The following is a 20,816-nucleotide window of genomic DNA, read 5'->3' as shown; positions in this document are numbered from 1 at the left end:
TTCAACCTGACACTCTAAGAATTTGCTCAACTCCAGGCAGAGAAGAGAATGAACGTCGTGGGGGGTGGGCAGGATGGAGGCAAGGCCAGGGAGGAAGGACCCTTCTCCATCATCCTGCACAATTCAGCTTTGGCCCAAAGGTGCAGACCCTCCCATTAGGCCAAAGCCTGGCAGTGAAGCAACCCTCCCTCCTGTCATATATAAGTGTGCCCTTGGGGATGCCTCACCATCCTCTACCCTGGCCCTAACACTATCAAGGTTGCTTTTTGACCCCAACTCTGGGTCCTCACTAAACTGGGGGGTCCTTTACATGAGCACCACCCAGGCAGCCAAAGCCTATACCCACCAAGATCCCTTCCAGGCCTCCTCCATGCAAATCACTCACCAAGTCCTGCTTCCCCCAACCCCAATGCCCCCTGCCCCTGCAGTCACAGACACTGGAGAAAAATTCATCATCTTTACACTCAATGAATTAACAGCAGTAGGTTCAGACTGGCCAGGTCCAGGGTTCTGTGGGCCTTGGGGGCAGGCCCAGCTACAACAAACACAGGAAAATGGGCGAGAGGGCAGAGGGAGGAAAGTGTGAACAGATTTGGTCTTGAACTTGGGGGGTGGGGTGGAAAAGTGATTATCCTTGGGGCTTGGGATGAGGACCAGCAGGAAGAAAGCTGTCTGACAGGGGCCTGGGCAGGCCCAACGGATGGGCTGGTACCCTTGGGGCTGAGCTGAGAGGAAAAAAATGAGGCCCCTTCCCCTGAGGACAAGGCACTTGGCTCAGACTCCTCCTGCCCCACACCATCCAAGGAAGAGATGGGGCCCTCATTCCCCTCGTTCCTCTCACTGGCTCAGAGGCTGTTCCAGGTTGAGCCTCTGAAAGAAGCTTTTGCCCAACTCATATGTGCTGATCATGATGGCACAGGAGGGGGCGGCCTTGATGATCCTTGGGAGGAAGCCTGCAGTGAGAGGGCAAGGCTGGGGTCAGAGGCTGGGTCCCAGAGGGCCCCAACCTCACCAGGGCCTGGACACAGACACTCACCTGCAAAGAGTCCCCTGGTGCCAGACTCGGCCCGGATCCTCCGCAGCAGCAGCCAGGTGGAGTCGGCGTGCACAGGTGACACTGCAGGCACAAGGCATAACCCAGTAAAACCCCACTTGGACCCCCACCTGCCCCCACACCATGCCAGCCAAACCCCTCACCTCTCACAGCCTCCACGGCTCCCAGCGCAACCTGGCGTTGCGTCTTCACCACATCGAAGGGTAGAGTCAGGATGGCAGCCACCTGGGGGCGGGGGTCGGGGGTGGGGGTGGGGAGGCTTCATCTCCATTCCCAGGACCCCCATCCCTTGCACCCAGCCAGAGTCTGCCAGCCTTAGCACCAGGGAGGGTGAGCTTGCTTCTCAACAGGCAGCTCCTGCACTGCCATCAAGGACACCTCTGCCAGCCTCACCCCCAGCCCAGTCAACTCACCGTTCCTGAGATGCCACCAGCCACAAAGCTGATGCCCACTGATGTCTGGTCCTTTGGCCTGCACCCACTCAGCCAGCTCTTTACCAGCTCATAGTTGAACCAATACAGGGCTTGGGGGCACAAGATACACTCATTAGATGTGGGGAAGGCAGAAGGGTGGGCCCCATACCACCCTCTTCCACTGACCTATCCCATGACAACCACTCCCTCCCAGTTAAGAGGCCTGTTTGCTACACTACAGTTTCTGTAACAGGTTCTCTGCAGGAATTATCTCGTGAAAACCTGGGCAAATACCCTGTACATTGAGCCCATTTCACAGATGAGATAGGGCTCAGAAAAGTTATGTGACTTCAAGGTCAGTAGTATCAAAGGTGGAACTTGGCTGTAGACCTCCCGTGCATCATCCAAGGGTCCCCTTACCCCATATCCCCTGCGCCCCTGGTGCCTACCTGAAAAGGGCACATCCCGAAGAGCAGTGGGGCCCCAGCCCAGCCACAGCGAGCGCCAGCCGCCCTGAGCTACGGAGGTTCGAACACAGGCACCCAACTCCCGGTATGACACATGCTGAGCCTGCAGCTTTGTCCGTACCAGTTCAAGGGGGCTTATCACAGTCACGGTGCCCACTGTGGGGAACAATGGGGAGGGATCAGCTCACAGGTCCTAATGGCAGTGTGCCCCAGGGTCTGGGAGCCCAAGACATCTCCCCACCCCTAAGTGGGCAGAGAGTGAAGCTGGGAGCTAGGACTGAGCTCAGGCAGAGCTGGGGCCAAAGGGAGATCAAGGGCCCAGGGCTGTGCTCACAGCGGGCCAATGCACCAGCCACCATGGGTGCATAGAAGTCAGAGGTCAGAGCTCGACCACACAGGAAGGCCTTGAGTTGGTCATAGGCCGTGAAGTAGATGGCGGTTGCTGGCACAGTCATCACCCTGGGGGTGTGAAGAGACATTAGCTGGGACTTCCAACCCCCCCAGGCCTTCCCTGCCCCAGCCAGCCAGCCAATAGGGGAGCAAGAGATCAGCAGGGCATAAGGGAAGACAGCATGCAGGCCTGGGGGACTCACAGGGTGGCTGGGAGGCCACTCCACAGGGTCCTGGTGCCCTCGTGTCTCACAATCTTCACAAAGGCATCCTGGCCAAGAGGACATCAGCCCGAGCAGGAGGGATGAACATGAAAGAGGCCTGTGAAGGGGCTGGCCCCGGCTGGGCCCTAACCCGATGCCCTCGCCTCTGCCCACAGCCCTGGGTCCTGCTGGGAGGCAGCAGCCCCTCAGGTCTTCACACATGCCAGTCCCCATTTGGCTCCAGGTGGACTCCTGTTCACCCTTCAAAACCACACGGAGGGCACTACCTCCTCAGGGGAGCCTTTCCCAAACCGAACTGGCTGCCCCAACATGCTTTGTTATAGTCCTTCTTTCCTGGGCCTGCTGCCCAGCCATCTATCCCTCAGGAATTCTGACAGACCCAGCTGAGGGCACAGCTGCTCCTCACCATAGTGCCAGTGAAGCGAGTGGGGTCCTGAAACCAGGTGGCACAGCGGGCACCATTCGGGCACAGGTACAGGGGTTCCAGAACACCATTGCAGTAGAGGAGGCACTTCCCTGTGGGTCGGAGAGAGGGCACTGGGGAAGGGGAGGGGACAATGAAGGCCATGGCCCTGGAACCCTGCAGGGAGGTGGTGAGCCCCGTCCCGGGAGGGCCAGCAGAGGCTGGGGTCCTCAGGTGGGTATTCATGTGCAGGACAGAGGGCTGGCTGGGAGGACCTGGGAGCATGTGCTAGTCCCGTGGTCAGCAAACTGCGGCTCGCGAGCCACATGTGGCTCTTTGGCCCCTTGAGTGTGGCTCTTCCACAAAATACCACGGCCTGGGCGAGTCTATTTTGAAGAAGTGGCGTTAGAAGAAGTTTAAGTTTAAAAAATTTGGCTCTCAAAAGAAATTTCAATCGTTGTACTGTTGATATTTGGCTCTGTTGACTAATGAGTTTGCTGACCACTGTGCTAGTCCATAGCTGCCAAGGCTCACAGGTGCCCTGGGGAGACTGGGGCACTCCCTCCCCTGACCCTCACGGCTCCCTGTGGCTAGGGGCACTCACATTTGGTGTAAGAGAGACTCCAGAGTCTGGAGGGAGGCATCAGTTCTAAAATACAAGGTAGCCCCTCAAGTCAGGAGAGCGCCCCCCTCCCCCAGGGATCCCATCTCTAGGAGATCCTTTTGCGCAGACACCACCCCCTACTGGTTCCAGGGCTGGACACTCACCGCTGGTCACTGAGGGACGCTGAGACTGCAGGCGGACCTTCACCACGTCCAGGGGGGTCACTAGGGGAGAGGGCAGGGCTGAAGACTCCTTTCAAGGCCCCACTCCTGACACCTCCTCCAGGACCAAGACACTTTCAGTCTCTGGCCTGCCCCCCCGCTCCCCCACCTCCCCAGGTCTTACTGAAGATGGAGGTGACCACAGCCCCGGCACCCGAGGCCACCATCTGTTGGAGGGGGCTGATGCCCCCAGGGTCCTGATCAGCCATCTTGTAGCTTCAATTCTGAAAAACAAAGCTCCAGGAGTTCCAGCTCACAAAACAGAAATCAGTGGCTGAGAAAACGGAGGCAGGGCGCTTCCGGACTTTACTCTCACCGCTCACCCCATTCCGGCCTGGGATGGGGTGCGGGGAAGGGCCGTGAGTATGAGTTCCAGGGATCATCACAAGAGCCTTTTAAAGCCCTTACTGCCATCTCCACTTTGCCTATGGGGAGACTGAGGCTCCGGGAGGTGAGGCGACCTGCTCAAGGTCACTCTGGGAGTAATTAGGAAACCGGGATAGTCACCGGTTAGTTAATGGGCAACAGTGGCCCGCTGCCAAGTCCTCACTCGCCCTCACCACGCAGGCTTACTGGGCACCTCCTCAGCCAGGGTGCTGGTTTGGCCCCAGCGTCCCCAAGATCAAAACGCCGTAGCCAACACCCCCGCCTCCCCGCGCCCCTCTATTACAGCCCTCAGCCCCGAGGCCGGCACATGCAAGCCACGGGTCACCGAGCGTGGAGAGGTGGGACCCGGCAGTGCAGGGCATGTGTAAGCAAATCTGCTCTCTTCCGACTGCAGGCTGGGCGCCCGGCCCTTCCCCGCACCCCATCCCAGGCCGGAAAGGCTCGGCTTGGGGCGAGGTTGAGGACAATCTCTCTGCTCTCTCTCCCCAAAATTACAGGCCGGGAGACTCGACCGAGAGAGCGAGAAGCAGGAAGGGGGAGACAGGATCTGTTCCCGCCCCTCGGCGACACTCCCGGACCCCACTCCCGGTGAAGCCAACTTGGTTGACGCAACGGACCGCGACTCCGCGCCCCCAGCCCAGCCCCGGTTCAGGCTCCTGGGGACCCCGAGAGACCCCACTCCGGCCTCCATCCCTAGCCGGGCCCTCAGTCCCGGTCCTGCCCCGCCCACCTGGCTTTAGGATGGTACTCGCGCGGCGCGGAGCCCGGGGTCGGGCGGGCCCATGGCGGGTCCGCGACCGGTGCGGGGTCCGCGCGCGTTCACCTCGCTCCAAGGCCGACGAGGAAGGCCGCCGAGCCCGCCCCGCCCCCGTACCACGCCGCGAGGCCCCGCCTCCACGGGCCGACCGGTTGCACACCCGGAGTGACGCCGGCCCCGCCCACTCGAGGCCTCCTGGGAACCAGCGGAGCCCTTTTCCCCAAGCAGCTAGTACCCTGCCGGGTCCGCGAGCCAAGGTCGCGGGTCTCCACGTCGCGCGCGACCTATCGGCAGCACCGCATTGACAGCGTATTCTCACAACCCGCACGCCCCACAGCTAGTCCTCCGGCCGCCGCTGCACGTGGAACCCCACACCCTCAATAACTCGCCGGACAGCGTGAATGCACTCTCCCCCTCCTCCTCAGTGGCTTAGTCTGCGTGGCGGGGGGAGGGGGGGCGGTGTTGAATCCGTTCCAAAGCCGCGGACAATCGGAGAGTGATGGCAAGCATTTGCCCGCAGGGCTGGGTTTTTACAACTTCACGGGGACCGCTTCAGACGGGAATCAGCTGGCATCATCCCATTTGACAGACTGAGACTCAGCTCCAAAACCGCTTGACAAAGTGGAGGGTTCCGTGCGCTTGTGCGCAGTGAGGTTAGACGAGCTGGCAGGCTGGACAGAGAGAAAAGGCTGGTCCGGAAGCGGGGAGTCCCTGCTTCAACCTGGGCTCTGTCCCACCTCCGCGTGACCTTGGGCATTTCAACCCCCAGCCGCTCTGGGCCTCGGACAAGAGAGGATGAGTAAGGTAGAAGAGGACCGACATTGGTTACTCGCACACCGTTGTTGTTGTTTTTTTAATATATTTTTATTGATTTCAGAGAGGAAACGAGAGGGAGAGAGAGAGAGAAACATCAATGATGAGAGAGAATCATTGATCTGCTGCCTCCTGCACGCCCCCCTCTGGGAATCGAGCCGGCAACCCAGGCATGTGCCCTTGACTGGAATCGAACCTGGGACCCTTCCAGTCCGCAGGCCAACGCTCTACCCACTGAGCCAAACCAGCCTGGGCTCACACCGTTTTATCTTCTACGTCTCAAATCTTTTAGAGGTCGGTTATTATTCACCCCATTTTACAGCTGGTGAAACTGAGGCTCCAAGTTAAGAGCTCGGGATTGGAATCGGCCAGGTTACCCTGCCTCGCGGGGTGGCAGATGGGCTTAAATCTTACGCCTACGTCTCAGATCCCACTTCTCAGGGAGACACATTTCTCTCCCCGGCCAACTCCACCACCTGCCTCGTCTTTAAAACTTTTGTGCAGCCTGATAGTTTGTTCTAACAAAAAAACAAACCCCAAAAAAAAAAAAAAAACTACACACTGGGTGAGAGACTGTACCTTTAAGAAGGGTTGGCCGTGACTTTAACGTAAATTGCCTCCCAGAAAGGGTCGGGTCAAGACCTAGAAGCTGCGCAGCCAGCCGGCGCACGCGAGGTTAGCACGTGGATCCCAAAGGGCCAACCATGAGCTTTCCCTGAGAAAAGGCTTTGCGCTTTCCCACTGCTGGGAAGCCCGAATCTGTGGGCGTGGAGAATGCAATCTGTGACTGGTGAAGTGGGCGCTCGTCTAAAGGGCCGGAGGGGGAAAATATATATAAATAAACAAAATATAAAATAAATAAAGTAAAATAAAATAAAATAAAATAAAGGACCGTAGGGAGGGGAGGGCACCCTTTCCGTTTCCTTCCCAAACCAAGCTGAGGTCTGAAATAATACAAAATCATTTTATAAACTGTTGGTTCAGGTGAAAACCCAGCTTTTACTAAGGTCCTTTACAGCCTCAAAGTTACGGTTTACCCCTACAGTTAGTTACACAACCATCAGCCCAGAGATTACTCTCCCCATTTTACAGAGGAGGAAACTGAGGTTCTTTCGTGTAATGAATCTAGTGTGAAGCAGAACCCAGGTTTCTCTCATGCAATTTCTCATTTTACAAATGAAAAACCCCAGAGACCCCAGAGGTCAAATCGCACCAAAGCCACTCAAGTGAAAGAGCCAGAATTCAAACCGCCACCTACCTGAGTCCAGAGCAGCTTGCACCCCACCTCATTCTCAACCCAGTGACCTGTTCATCTGTTTCATCTACTTAGGCCTCAGGCCCCAAGAACGCCAAGAAATACCAGGTGAACTGGTTAATAATGCGGCTTTTGTAATCAAAGAAAACACGATAATTTCAAGAGAAACATCAAAAGTGCTTTATTCAAAGTAATGTCCATCGCTAGCTATACATTTCCCCATCTTTCAGGTAGTTTGTGGATACCGTCCCAATAGAACTTTTCTTGTTTTGAGGCAGACCATTCAGAGACCCAATTCTCCACCTCTTCGTACGTTTTGAAGTGCTGCTCTGAAAGTGCGTGTGCCATCGACCGGAACAAGTAGTAATCTGAAGGAACAAGGTCTGGTGAATACAGCGGGTGGGTTAGTACTTCCCAGGCAAGATATTTTAACGTGTCTTTAACTGGTTTTGAAGTGGGTGATGGTGTGTCATCATGAAACAAAATTACTTTGCTGTGTCTTCTGGCCCATTCTGGTCATTTTATAGTCAAAGCATGGTTCAAATTGACCTGGACGTTCTTTGTCTTTCAGATCAAAATCATCACCTTTAAAGCATTTAAACCAGCGTTCACAAGTATCTTGAGATGGAGCATGTTCACCATAAGCTTCCCGAAGTATACGATAACTTTCAGCAGCACTTTTCTTCAAAATAAAGTAATGAATTAAAACTTCCCGCAAATGCTCCTTTTTTGGCACGAAATTCAAAATTTTTATTTATTTACTTATTTATTATTTTTTATTGATTTTTTTACAGAGAGGAAGGGAGAGGGAGAGAGAGAGTTAGAAACATCGATGAGAGAGAAACATCGATCAGCTGCCTCCTGCACACTCCCTACTGGGGATGTGCCCACAACCAAGGTACAAGCCTTCGACTGGAATCGAACCAGGGGACCCTTCAGTCCACAGGCTGCTGCTCTATCCATTGATCCAAACCGGTTAGGGCAAAATTCAAAAATTTTAACCGTAAAAATACCTACTGGTATGATGTTAACACCTTCAGAAAATTTGACATATGAAGTTTTGAAGCTTGTTGTCAATACAACAAAATAGCATACATATCAAATCACATATACGGTATATCAACATATGTGTAACTCCATCCATTGAAAAAAATCCTCATTATTCACCGGTACACCTGGTCCAGCGTGTGTCTGGCAGCACCACTTGTCTGCTTCAAGATCAGAGCACCGGGGAGGCAAGAACCTGGCTCCAATTTCCTCCTGCAGCAGCTGGGTGACCTCTGGCAAGTACCTTAACGCCTCTAAGCCTCACTTTCCCCATTTACAAAACGAGCTGGTGGGGATAATAATGCACCTACCTCACAGCAATTATGTGAGGATTTAACGGATTAATAGCTGTAAAATGTAAGAGCATTGTCTCGCAGGTGGCAAGCACTCAATGACTATTATTTTTATTATTATTGATTGCTTCCCAGAACCTGTGGCACAGAAAGTTCAGGAAAGGGTCTTTAGAGCAACCAGGTTCTGTTTCTGGTCCTACTTCTACCTCCAAATGCAGGTACAGACAGTTATCACTCCTTATACCCCTTCCTTCCCAGATTCAAGTTCACACAGCTATGAAGTAGCAGAGCCAGGAATCAAACCTAGTGACCTCTGAGCCTGCCTCCCCCAGAGTAGAATGAGGGACTTGCACTTCATTTCTGCGTTTCTTCTTGCAATAGCATGCCTTTGAGATTTTGTTGCTACATCTCAGTTTCCTCATCTGAAAATAGAAATGATGTCCCCGGTCCTGCCTAACTTACACAGTCTTGGCTAAAGTCATGTCTGTAAAAGCCATGTGAAGACTCAACAAACAGTTCTGTGGCCCCTGTCAGGGGCCCAGAGCTGAGCAGATCACGTCCCTGCCTTCCCCCACAGGTAAATGCTTTGGGGCTGAGAAACCTTGGGAAGTCATTGGTGTGACGAAAGCACAGTGCGGTGACAGTAGTCTGGGCAGACGGGAGAGGTTACTGAGCCCAAGAGGAAAAATCCAAACCCGTGCTCACAGCTAAAGGCCAAGTGGCACCTTCGATTGAGCCCTGAGTTCAGGGAGGGGGAGGAGTTACAGGAGACATCACCAGCCAGTGGAGGCATTTCCCAGGGATGATCATGGTGGCTGCAGGGTGCAGCTGGAGCCTTGAGACGCCCGTGAACCTCAGCCTTGGCTAGACTTGCCGCCCACAGGAGCAAGCCTGGAGCCCCGAGGAGGAGGCAGCCAGTGTCCTGGCTGACTTGGCTGCAGGTCACACCCAGTGGTCCTTCCAGAGTTATCATGTGACCTCACGTGGCCATCACTGGCTTCCTCATCAGATGGAAAAACAGAAACTCCTTTCAACTGCCAAAAGGGAGAAAATGGTAGCAGCCCCAGGGGTTCTAGTGGGGACGGATGGACAGTCCTTGCCTAGCACTGGGAGAGCAACATAAACAGAAAGTAGTTTATTGTGAGGCTGAATTCTTCCAGGGCAGCCCTGGGGCAGGGGCAATATCCCCCCGCTCCCCCCGCCCCCCGCCTCCCCAGGTTGCATCTTCAAGGCCTAGGAAAATGTTTATAGGGCTGAAGTAAGGCTCAGGTCCCTCCTAGGGATCCCACCAACACCTCTGAGCTCAGGGCCAGCACTGTCTCCCCCTACTGCTGCCTTCCTGGGGACAGGGCCAAGGGTTTGGGGACCACTGAGCCCAAGAGGAGAAATCCAAACCCAGGCTCACAGCTAAATGCCACCTCAGGTCTTTGATTGAACCCTGAGGTCAGGGAGGAGGAGGAGTTATAGAAGACTTTATTGGGACAACTAGAGAAAACTGAATGAGGCCTGTACAGTAGTCATTGCTTTATCAATGTTTTATTTCTTATCACCATGCTGTGGTTTTGTAGAACATCCTTGTTCTTAGGAAGTGCACACTGAAATGTTTCGGGCTGAGTGTCAGCAACTTAGTCCCAAATGGTTCAGAAAAAAGCACACGAGATAACGCCAATGTAGCAACATGTGAACTGGGAGTCAGGGTGAAGGGGTACATAGACGCTTACTGTGCCATTCTTGCACACTTTTTCTGAAGTTGTTAAGGTTTTCAAAATAAAAAGTTGGTGGGAAGAAGGATTTCCTCCACTGAAATACATACATACAGGGTGTGGCAAAAGTAGGTTTAAAAGTCGTTCATATGGCCCTAGCTAGCTTGGCTCAGTGGATGGAGTGTCAGCCTGTGGACTGAAGGGTCACGAGTTCAATTCCGGTGAAGAGCACATGCCTGGGTTGTGGGTGTGCAAGAGGCAGCTGATCAATGATTCTCTCTCAGCATTGATGTTTCTATCTCTCTCTCCCTCTCCCTTCCCCTCTGAAATCAATAAAAAATATATTAAAAAATAAGAATAAACTGTTTCTTGTACTCATTACTGTAAGCTTACTTTTGCCCCACCCTGTATAGCTTACAGAATCAGAAGAGCAAGGACCTGTCTTTTTTTGAAGGTGAAAGAAAAGAAATAATATAATAGCCAGGATCAGCCTGTCTAGGGGAAGGCCCTCCTCCTTCCCCTTCGCCCGTGGTCTGAGAAGGTGAGTTAGGGAGTTTCTGGACACCCAAGGCTTTACTAGGGGGACCCTGGTTGTGGTCTGAGGAAGTGACCCTCAGAGGGGAAGGATTCCTGGCTAAGATTTTCTGGAATTGACATCCCACCCCCATTCCAGGCTGACTCCCAGAGCTCTGGACCAGCTCTCTCACTACCTACCTCCGTGGGAGGCAGTTTCTGGTCACAACTATCAAAACTCGCACTGCCCAAATGCTATGGCCCAGCCAGGCCACTTCTCAGAATTCCTCCACCCCTCGGCTTCCGCATGTGCGAAATGACCTTTATGGTGTAGCCTGGTTTGTAACAGCAGAATGCTATGGAATTCCACGCAGTCTGAAAAGGGATGCAGATCTCCACATCATGATGTAAAACAATCTCAAAGGTAGAGTTAAGTTAAAAAGCAGAGCGCCAGAGAAGGTGCCAGGCAGCTGTTCTCGACCGGGGCGCTACCGCCCCCTAGGGGACATTTTGAACATTGATGAGGTTGTTTGTAGTGGTCAAGAGATTGGGGCTCCCGAATTTTGACAGATGGCAGGATAGGTGTGCTAAATACCCTATAACGGGTAGGACAGTCTGACACATCAAGGAATTGTCCCGCACACCTCTCAACTTTCCCCTGTCTTTCTGGACAATTACACAGGTGAGAAACCTGTTCATTACCTGACCTGGAAGCTAGGTCTATTTCACCCACATCTTTTTTTTGGGTTTTCGTATGTTCTTATTGATTTTAAAGACAGGGTTAGGGAGAGGGAGAGAGAGATAGAAACATCAATGATGAGAGAGAATCATTAATTGGCTGTCTTCCTCAGGGGATCGAACCAGGAATCAAATTGTGACGCCCTGGTTCAGGGGTTAATGCTCAACCACTGAGCCACATTGGCCAGGCCACCCACATCTTTTTATTTTTTTTTATTTTTATTGATTTTTTTACAGAGAGGAAGGGAGAAGGATATAGAGTTAGAGACATCGATGAGAGAGAAACATCGACCAGCCGCCTCCTGCACACCCCCTACTGGGAATGTGCCCGCAACCAAGGTACATGCCCTTGACCGGAATCGAACCTGGGACCCTTGAGTCCGCAGGCCGACACTATCCACTGAGCCAAACCGGTTAGGGCTACCCACATCTTTTTTGAATGTTTTTAAAGTACACTGAATTTTCCAGGAATAAAACTACCATGCAACCCTAGGGAAGATCTGACTTTGTGTCCATTAAAACTTTATCAAGGCTCATTCACAATTTTAGAAAATGGTGTCCCTGGGACCACCTGGCCCTGCACCAGCTGAGTTGCTAACATGACACTCCAGCACGAGTCTCCATTTATGGCTCTGGTTTTCCAACACCAGTGATCCGTGTGCATTCGCAAGCTTCTGTTCTCTCACTGAGCGGAGCCTGAACTTTCACATACAGAAATACATCTTATTTTAGTCTAAATTACTTTCTAGCCAAAACCGGTTTGGCTCAGTGGATAGAGCGTCGGCCTGCGGACTGAAAGGTCCCGGGTTCGATTCCGGTCAAGAGCATGTACCTTGGTTGCGGGCACATCCCCAGTGGGAGGTGTGCAGGAGGCAGCTGATCGATGTTTCTCTCTCATCGATGTTTCTAGCTCTCTATCCCTCTCCCTTCCTCTCTGTGAAATATCAATAAAATATATTTTAAAAAAATAAATTACTTTCTATTTTCCTCTATATTACTTTATACAGTATATTATGTGAAAAATACTTTATACAGTATTTTATATGTATACATATTACACACTATCTGAAGTTTATAAGATGTCTAGAGCATTGTCCATATGAAAAATATATTCTTTGAATTTAATTTCTGAAAATGTATCGAAGGAGAGCATATAAGATCCTCAAAAAGGACTGTGAGCTCACACAGCACTCCCAGGGGTCCTCAAACTTTTTAAACAGGGGGCCAGTTCACTGTCCCTCAGACCGTTGGAGGGCCGGACTATAGTTTAAAAAAAAACTATGAACAAATTCCTGTGCGCACTGCGGGCCTGGGACGAGTCAGCTGCTAAGCAGGACAGGCAGCGGCACCCGGCGGGCCGGATGAATGTCCTGGGCGGACCGTGGCCCGCGGGCCGTAGTTTGAGGACCCCTGCGTCCCATGTCATGTCCTTGCCTCTGGGGGATGCAGTTTCTGCTTGTTAGTTTGACCAAGGCTGCCTGGAGTATGCTGGCCACAGTGTGACCATGCCAAAGCTGAGCCCCGGTCACCGTGATCCCAACGGAGCAGGAGCTATCCCAGCTGGGCCTGGACCAAAGGCTTGGCCATCCCTCTCTCTGCCCTGCGCGCTCCCTTTTGATTTATTGAGCATTTCTCTCTCTCTCTCTTCTCTTTTTAATTTTCAAGTGTTTGATGGTGTGCCAGATACTGTTGTAGAAACTTGGCGACAGCAGAGAAGAAGCCACACAGGTCCCTGCTCACACTTTCTAGTGCAGGAGACACCAGCAAATGAGTAAATAAGGCCATCGTAGACGGCAGTGACACCTGTGAGGGCAGCAGGACAGGTCAGTGATAGAGAAGGCCTGAGATGGCCTAAAACAAGGGAGACCTAGGGGTCAGGGGACACTGCTGGAGATTAACCCAAGGTGAAGGCCAAGGGAGGGGGAGCAGACTGGGAGGAAAGGAAGTGCTCAGCTGAGGGGCCGGATGTCACAGTAATTTACGTGGAAAAAATATTGTGGTGGTTGCAAACACAGAGCTGGATTCTGTTCCTGGCTTCATGTCTTTTTAACCACATGACCTCAGTGAAGTTGCTTAACTTCTCTGAATCTGAGTTCTTTGACTGTAAGACAGGGATAATAACTGCACTTACCTGGCAAGGTTGGTTAGAGATTACAGGAGAACTTAGTACAGAACCTGGCACAGTGTGAATCTTAGACATTAGCAGGACCCGCTTTTTAAAAACACAGATATCAAGTAAACCAGCAAGTAGCTCATCCTAAGATAAGAGACTGAGTTAAAGTCTCCTGAAGTGCATGTGAGTGCAGATTTCCCTGCTGACTCATTGGAGGAACTGGTCTCCTTTCTGGGCCTTGGTTTCATCATCTTTAAAATAAAAAATAATAGCCGAAACCAGTTTGGCTCAGTGGATAGAGCGTCGGCCTGTGGACTCAGGGGTCCCAGGTTCGATTCCGGTCAAGGGCATGTACCTTGGTTGCAGGCACATCCCCAGTGGGGAGTGTGCAGGAGGCAGCTGATCGATGTTTCTCTCTCATCGATGTTTCTAACTCTCCATCCCTCTCCCTTCCTCTCTGTATAAAAATCAATAAAATATATTAAAAAATAAATAAATAAAAATAAAAAATAATAATATTTCTGGTCCTACTTCCCTCCCAGGACTGCTGAGAGCTTTAGGTTTAGACCAGGAGTGGGGAACCTTTTTTCTGCCAAGGGCCATTTGGATATTTATTTATTTATTTATAATATATTTTATTGATTTTTTACAGAGAGGAAGGGAGAGGGATAGAGAGTTAGAAACATCGATGAGAGAGAAACATCGATCAGCTGCCTCCTGCAACACTCCCTGCTGGGTAGGTGCCCGCAACTAAGGTACATGCCCTTGACCGGAATCGAACCTGGGACCTTTGAGTCCGCAGGCCGATGCACTGAGCCAAACCGGTTAGGGCCCATTTGGATATTTATATTATCCAACATCATTCGGGGGGCCATACAAAATTATCAACTTAAAAATTAGCCTGCTATGTGTCAAACATTTAATTAACTCACCCCTAATGCCTTGGCAGGGCCAGACCAAATGATTTCACAGGCCACACCCTATGGAGGGCCTCACACGGCCCAAGAGCCGGACATTCCCCGCCCCTGGTTTAGACAGATGAGATGTGTGAAGGGAAAGGGCGCTCCAGTGGGTGGTTCCCTCCTCTCCACCCTCCTTGCAGCTGCTTCTCCTCCGGCCCCAGGAGGTGACTCTGACTTGACCTCTCAGAGCTGGGTGGGGAGAGCTGCCTCCTCACCTCAGCCCTGGTCCAGTGCTCCAGAGACAAATTATCAGATTAGCAAGAGAAACCCCTTTAATGTCCTAAAAAAAACTCCTCCCTTTTTTCTTTCTTTTTTGTTAATCCTCACCCGAGGATATTTTCCCATTGATTTTTAGAGGGAGTGGAAGGGAGGGGGAGAGACAGAGAAACATCTTTTGGTTGCCTCCCGCACACACCCAGACCGGGGCTGAGGATGAGCCTGCAACCGAGGTATGTGCCCTTGACCGGAATCGAACTCGGGACCCGTCAGTCCTCAGGCTAACACTATCCCCTAAGCCAAACCGGCTAGGGCTCCTCCCTTTTTTAATGTGTCAGCTCACACGGTCTCTTCACTTTCATCATCCCATTTGAATCTCACATGACCATGTAGAGGGCATGTGGGAGTTACTTTGTACCCATTTTACCGATGAGGAAACTGAATCTTGGAGCAGATTTCTCCTGACCTGTGCGGAGCCTGCATGGAGAAGGGCCAGGAAAGCTCAAGGTGGGCTGGGAGGGAGGCTCGAACTGAGCTGTTGTCAGTATTCAGTGGGGGCTGGTGTTGTGGGCAAAAGCTCTGGGGTCTGACCCACTTGGGCTCAGTTACCAACACTACTGCTTAGTAGCTGGGAGAGAAGACCCTCAGTGTCTCCTACATCTGTGAAATGGAGGTAACATTGAGCAGTATTTTGTCCACTGGTATTCAGAAGAGAGAGGGAAAGGCAGAGAGAAATGTCAATGTGAGAGAAATACATCGATTGGTTGCCTTTTGCATAGGCCTGACCAGGGGCTGGGCCAGGAAGGAGCCTACAACCGAAGTACAAGCCCTTGACTGGAATCGAACCCGGGACCCTTTGGTCTGTAGACCAAAGCTCTATCCACTGAGCCAAACCGGCTAGGCCTGCGGTGTTGTTCTAAGAACTCAGTGATGTGACAGAGCAGGCGTGCAAAACATCGTCCTGATTCAGCTCATTCAAGTCCGAGCTCCAAGGATCAACTAGTAGTGCCCACAACCCAAGCTGTCCTTCCCCTTCTAAGGCCCACCCGCTCGGCTGCTGCCCTTGACAAGAGCTGGGCTCCAACTTCTGGAGCTGACCAGCAATGTAGTACCATTCAGGGGCATAGCTGCCCTCAGGGGATTCTCAAATTCAGAAAAGGACACAGGGTGGGTACTCCCTGTACCCACCAGGAGGCATGACACTGGCTGGACCATCCACAGCCACCCCCCACTCCCCCAAGCCTTCCAGGACCAGAGGCCACCCCTTCCAGGGGAGGGACACGGGAGGGCCCAGGGCCTGCACCCTGGAGGAGCTGGGAAGTGTTTGTCAGACCTGAGCCCCTGTGATGGGCTTGGCTGAATTTTCTTTTTTTCACTCTAGTGGGGTCTGATTTTAGATCATTGATTTTGTCAATTTTAATAGAAAAATGAGTTCCTTAGCTCTGAGTAAATGCAATTTGGTTGCCAAAATTCCTTCAAATATAGGAGTGATGGAGAAGGAAATGACAGTTTGTTGAGGGATGACGGTGTGCCTGACATTTTACATAGATGTGTTAGCACAGTCCATGCTCCTGAACACCCTGGTAGGTCACTACGGTTAGTTCATTTCACAGAGGAAGGCATTTAGGGTCAAAGAATAAGCCAACGTCACCCAGCTGGTAAGAGGCAGCGCTGGAATTTGAGACCAGCAGGCAATGATGCGGGCCTGCTGCTCAGCTCCCAGCCCATTGTCCAGGTTTCCAGGAAAGAGCTGACTCTCATCCCCCGCCATCTGCTGCCACCTGCCACCTGCCTGTCCTGGAGGCCACTCTGGCTTCCTGGAGACTCCCTGGGATCAGTCTTTGCCCACACTGGGAAGTTCTTCAGATCACCCACTGCTCTCAGAATATAAGAAACTGAAACTTTAACCAGGCAAAATGCTGTCTCTCTCCTGTGGGAGGCAGCTGCTCCCACATCTGGATGGGAGAAGAGAAGTCCGCCAGACCCATCCCACCCTGTGTCTCCCCCCACCTGACCCCATCGCTAAGGGACTGAGTCTCCTTCTGCCACCTCTGCCCTTGTCTGGCTAAGGGAGCCTGAGGGTCCAGTGTGAGGGGTACCTGCATAGGAGTCTGAAATGGACTGGGTGCAAATAGCCCCAGGCGACATCAGGTCAGCAGAATGGAAAGGGCCACATGCGGGACCCAGGTGGGTTTCTAGGAGGAGGGACATGTATGGCAGGGCTAGGGAGGAGAGGGCAAAGTGGGCCCAGGGACAGGTGGCAGGTGGGCAATCTACCAGGTGTGTGTGGGGGGAAGGGAGGAAAAGGGGTTTCTGGGAGGGCCCAAGGGGAGGAATCACCGCAATGATGGCAGCTTCATTACTGAGTGCTGTAGGAGAGCTCAGAGATGCAATATGTCTCCAGCAGCAAAGGCATCTGAGAAATATTGGACTCTGTTTAACCTGTGACTGTTTATCTTTTTAACATATTTTATTAATTTCAGAGAGGAAGGGAGAGGGAGAGGGAGATAGAAACATCAATGAGGAGGAGGAGGAAGCTGGTCTTGCAAGGCGTGTCAGGCCATAAAAACTGTGAACAATGCACTGCCCTGGGGGCGGGAGGGTCGTTATCACTGGCCCCAGGACAGATCATCGGATATGGCCTCGGGACCCCCAACACCTGGGGGCCTTCCTATAAGCCCATGAAAGGGCAAAGACCCCAGAAGGTTATAAAAAGTGAAGCCCTCTGTATGTTTCTTCACTCTGATTTGAAAATTATTCCCGGAGTCCACTAGTGTTAATAAACGGGGTCCCTCCCTTTCTCCAGGAAGCGTGCTTGGTATTTCTTTGGTCTTCTGCAACAATGAGAGAGAACCATTGATCGGCTGCCTCAGCCCCCTACTGGGGATCAAGCCCACAACCTGGGCATGTGCCTTGACCGGAATCGAACCTGAGACCCTTCAGTCCACAGGCTGACGCTCTATCCATGAAGCCAAACCAGCTAGGGCTTAGCCTTAGCCTGTGACTGTTTAACTCTCTGGAGCCTCAGGTTTGGCTGACAACCCAGAAGGCTGCACAAAGATAAATGTCAGGCCCAAGGGGTTAATGAATGCATATAGTGTGTGGAAAACTGCCTGGTATTATCTGTTAATTCAGAAATGCATTGTTCCTACTGGTGGTCTCTGTGACTACCCACCGTGTGCTTTTAACCCCCTATGAAAAAGAGACCCTGTCCTGGGAGGGGGTGGATTTATGCACAGCCTGCCACCACTGGCAGCAAGCAGCGGTTTTGCCCCTGTGTGTAAGTTCCTCCTATTAAAGCTCTTATGAATTTGAATAAAACTACACGTCAGTTCTTTGAAATCAATCCTGCATTTAGACTTTTGGGACTTTCCCCTCCACAAACATGTACTTGTCACCGATCCTGTGCTAGGGCCGTGGAGGGGAGGGCCTCACGGTCAGGGCCCTCAATGTACAGATGGGGAAATGAGGCAGAGACTCAAGTCAAATCACATCGCTGTAAGAGGAAGAGGGGCCAAGAGGAGTTTCCTCACTAGCACCAGGCTCCCGTTGCAAAGCGGGGGTCGTTCAGCTAGAGGAGGGGCCCGAAGACCTGCACACCAGATCCTCTGCGGCTACAAATGCTCCCCAGTGCTTCCAGTGAGCATCTGGGGCGGAGAACCCTGGGCCAGAGGATCCCTGAAGGCCCTCCAGCCAGGCCTGGGTAGAGCCAAGTAAACTACTCCCCTCCCAGGCTTCTCCCACCTGCCTTCCCCTTCCTCACCCACCCCTCCCCTTTCCCTCCACCCCCACCCTGCATTCCATACCCCACAACTGGAGTTAAAGATAACCATCCAGTATCACTCTTCAAGCAGAGAGATATGGGCCTACCCCCAGGGCTGGGTGGAGTGGCTGCAGCTTGCGGTAGACTCTGAATCTCCCAGCTGGCACAGAGCGGTAGCTAACACTCACTCACTGCCCAGAGGAACACACCGAGGCCAGAGGCCCGTCAAGAATTCTCACCCGCACACTGATTTACAGATGCAAGGGAAACTCACAGAAGAAAACTGTTAAAAAGTTGGAAAGTGGGTGTCTAGAGCAGGAAATGAAAGAGGACCAGAGTGCTACTTCGTGTTATAATTGGACTAAAATCTTATTTGCATGTCAGACTTTGGTAAAAATAATACTTGATGAAAAAACAGCAACAAGGAAGGAGGCCTGCCCAATGGCACTGGAAAAGCTCACCGTCTGTTCTGGGGCAGGAACCCAGGTCTCCTGACTTTATCCAGGACCGCTGTTGCCAAATACCCCTCCACAGCCTCTAGCCAGGACACTGGCCTGTTTCAGACTCCCCTCCTCCACACCCACCAGACAGACAGGAGGGCCGAGCCCAGCCCCACAGGCAGCAGTCAGGCGCCTGAGCCTCAGGAACTGGGGCAACAGTTGCTCATCCCCAGGTGACTCAGGCAGGAAGGGGAAGGAGTAGGAATATGGAAGGGAGAGGCTGTTTCCGTGCCCCCACTCCAACCTTAGTCTTCAGGGCTGTCGGATTTAGCAAATAAAAATTCAAGCTGTCCAGTTAAATTTGAATTTGAGACACACAATGAGTAATTTTTAAGTGTAAGTATGTTTCCAATATTGCATGAGACATTCTTATACTAAAAAAAAAGAGTTTCTAATCTGAAAGTCAAATTTAACTGGGCATCCTATGTTTTATCTGACAACCCAAGATCTCAGGGGGAAAGGCCCCTGCTCTGGGACAGCTGTGACTCTGGGGGCAGAACAGTAGTAACTGAATGAAGAAAACCCTGAAGGGGTGATTGGAAGACACAGGGAGAGGCTGAGAGAAGTGGAACAAGGAAGTGAGAGGGGAGCTGCCCAACCCTTTATCCAGACCACTACCCTAGAGGAACCGCTTAGCCAGAGGGACACATCCAGGGGCTCCTGAGTGGGACCTCCTGTCACTGGTGGTGCCTCAATCAGGCCAGGGCTGGCATCTGAGGTCCAGTTCAGCTGGGGCTACAGCAGGAACAGAAATAGACCAGGAAGCACATATCTGTAAATTCTTAAGTGGGGGGTGGATGAGGGAGTGGGAGGATGGGGGGGAAGCAGAAGTCACAAAGGAAAAGATTGATTGCTAGATTTCAGATGACATAACAAAGTTATCATAAACAAAGATAAAAGACAAATGACATCTGTAACATATATAATATCCAGAGTGTATAAAGAACTTCCACAGTTCAATAAGAAAAAAGACAAACTGTAGAAAAATGAACAAAGGATAATGAGATCGTTTTATCTGTTAACTTTCAGGGGTTTTTTTTGGATGAGATGAATATTTAAATAGATAAATTTTGTCCGAAGCAAATTGCCCACCATAATGTGGGCCATCTCCAATTAGTTGAAGGCCTGAATAGAACAAAAAAACTGGCTTCTCTAAGCAAGGGGAAATTTTTCAGAGACTGCCTTTGGACTTCATCTGCACCATCTGCTCCCCTGAGTCTCTAGCCTGCTGGTTTACCCCGAAGATTTTGGACCTGCTAGCTTCCATAATCATGTGAGTCAATTCCTTTTAATAATTCTCTTTCTACGTACAAGCAATTAGTTCTGTTTCTCTGGAGAACCCTGACTAATGCAGATAAGAACAGGCAATTCACAGAAGACACACATAAACCAAATAAGTATATGCACAAATACTCAGCTTCCCTAGAGATCAAGGAGATGCAAATAAAACAACCAGGAAATATCTTCGACAGATTGGCTCAAAAATAATTAATTAATTAATTAATTAATTAATTAAACTGGCATATCCGATGTTGGTGAGTAAATGGGAGATAAGTGCCCCCAAACACCATGACTGGGTGTGTAAATTGGAAAAATTTTAAGTCAATTTGTCATAAACATTTCAAATATGCAGACCCTTTACCCAGCATATGTTACATTTAGGAATTTAACACCACCATGTGCACTCAGACACATGTTCACAAATATTCATTGCATAATTATTGGTAACTTTAAAAAAGTAACCTATGAACCAGGAGGTCACAGTTCAATTCCCAGTCAGGGCACATGTCCAGGTTGCAGGTTCAATCCCCCAGTGTGGGATGTGTAGTAGGCAGTTGATCAATGATTCTCTCTCATCATTGATGTTTCTATCTCTCCCTCTCCCTTCCTCTCTGAAATCAATAAAAATATATTTAAGAAAAAATAAAAACTTTAAAAAAATTAGAAACACATAAAAGCTCATTACATGATACTGATTAA

General features: G+C 51.2%; 1 protein-coding gene across 5 annotated transcripts; it reads right to left on the bottom strand.

Annotated features, from left to right (window-relative positions):
* Positions 1 to 437: 437 nt before the first annotated feature.
* On the bottom strand, positions 438 to 5,653 carry SLC25A39 (solute carrier family 25 member 39). 5 transcript variants are annotated; one of them, XM_080677290.1, is made up of 12 exons: positions 4,894 to 5,653; positions 3,901 to 4,000; positions 3,720 to 3,779; positions 3,556 to 3,600; positions 2,955 to 3,085; positions 2,528 to 2,595; positions 2,269 to 2,393; positions 1,917 to 2,090; positions 1,468 to 1,577; positions 1,198 to 1,279; positions 1,037 to 1,117; positions 438 to 953 (listed from the first exon to the last, which is right to left on the bottom strand). In XM_080677290.1, the coding sequence occupies exons 2-12, from the start codon at positions 3,983 to 3,985 to the stop codon at positions 838 to 840; spliced, it is 1,077 nt and encodes a 358-aa protein (XP_080533416.1). In that variant the 5' UTR covers positions 3,986 to 4,000; positions 4,894 to 5,653; the 3' UTR covers positions 438 to 837. The 5 variants fall into 5 exon arrangements, with proteins under 5 accessions (XP_080533416.1, XP_080533419.1, XP_080533417.1 ...); XM_080677293.1 differs by having other exon boundaries at positions 2,955 to 3,064; positions 5,156 to 5,653; XM_080677291.1 differs by having other exon boundaries at positions 5,156 to 5,643.
* Between the last annotated feature and the right edge of the window lie 15,163 nt (positions 5,654 to 20,816).

Source organism: Plecotus auritus (assembly GCF_963455305.1).
Source record: "Plecotus auritus genome assembly, chromosome: 7".
NCBI lineage: Eukaryota > Metazoa > Chordata > Mammalia > Chiroptera > Vespertilionidae > Plecotus > Plecotus auritus.
This window is presented reverse-complemented; position numbering and strand designations above follow the sequence as displayed.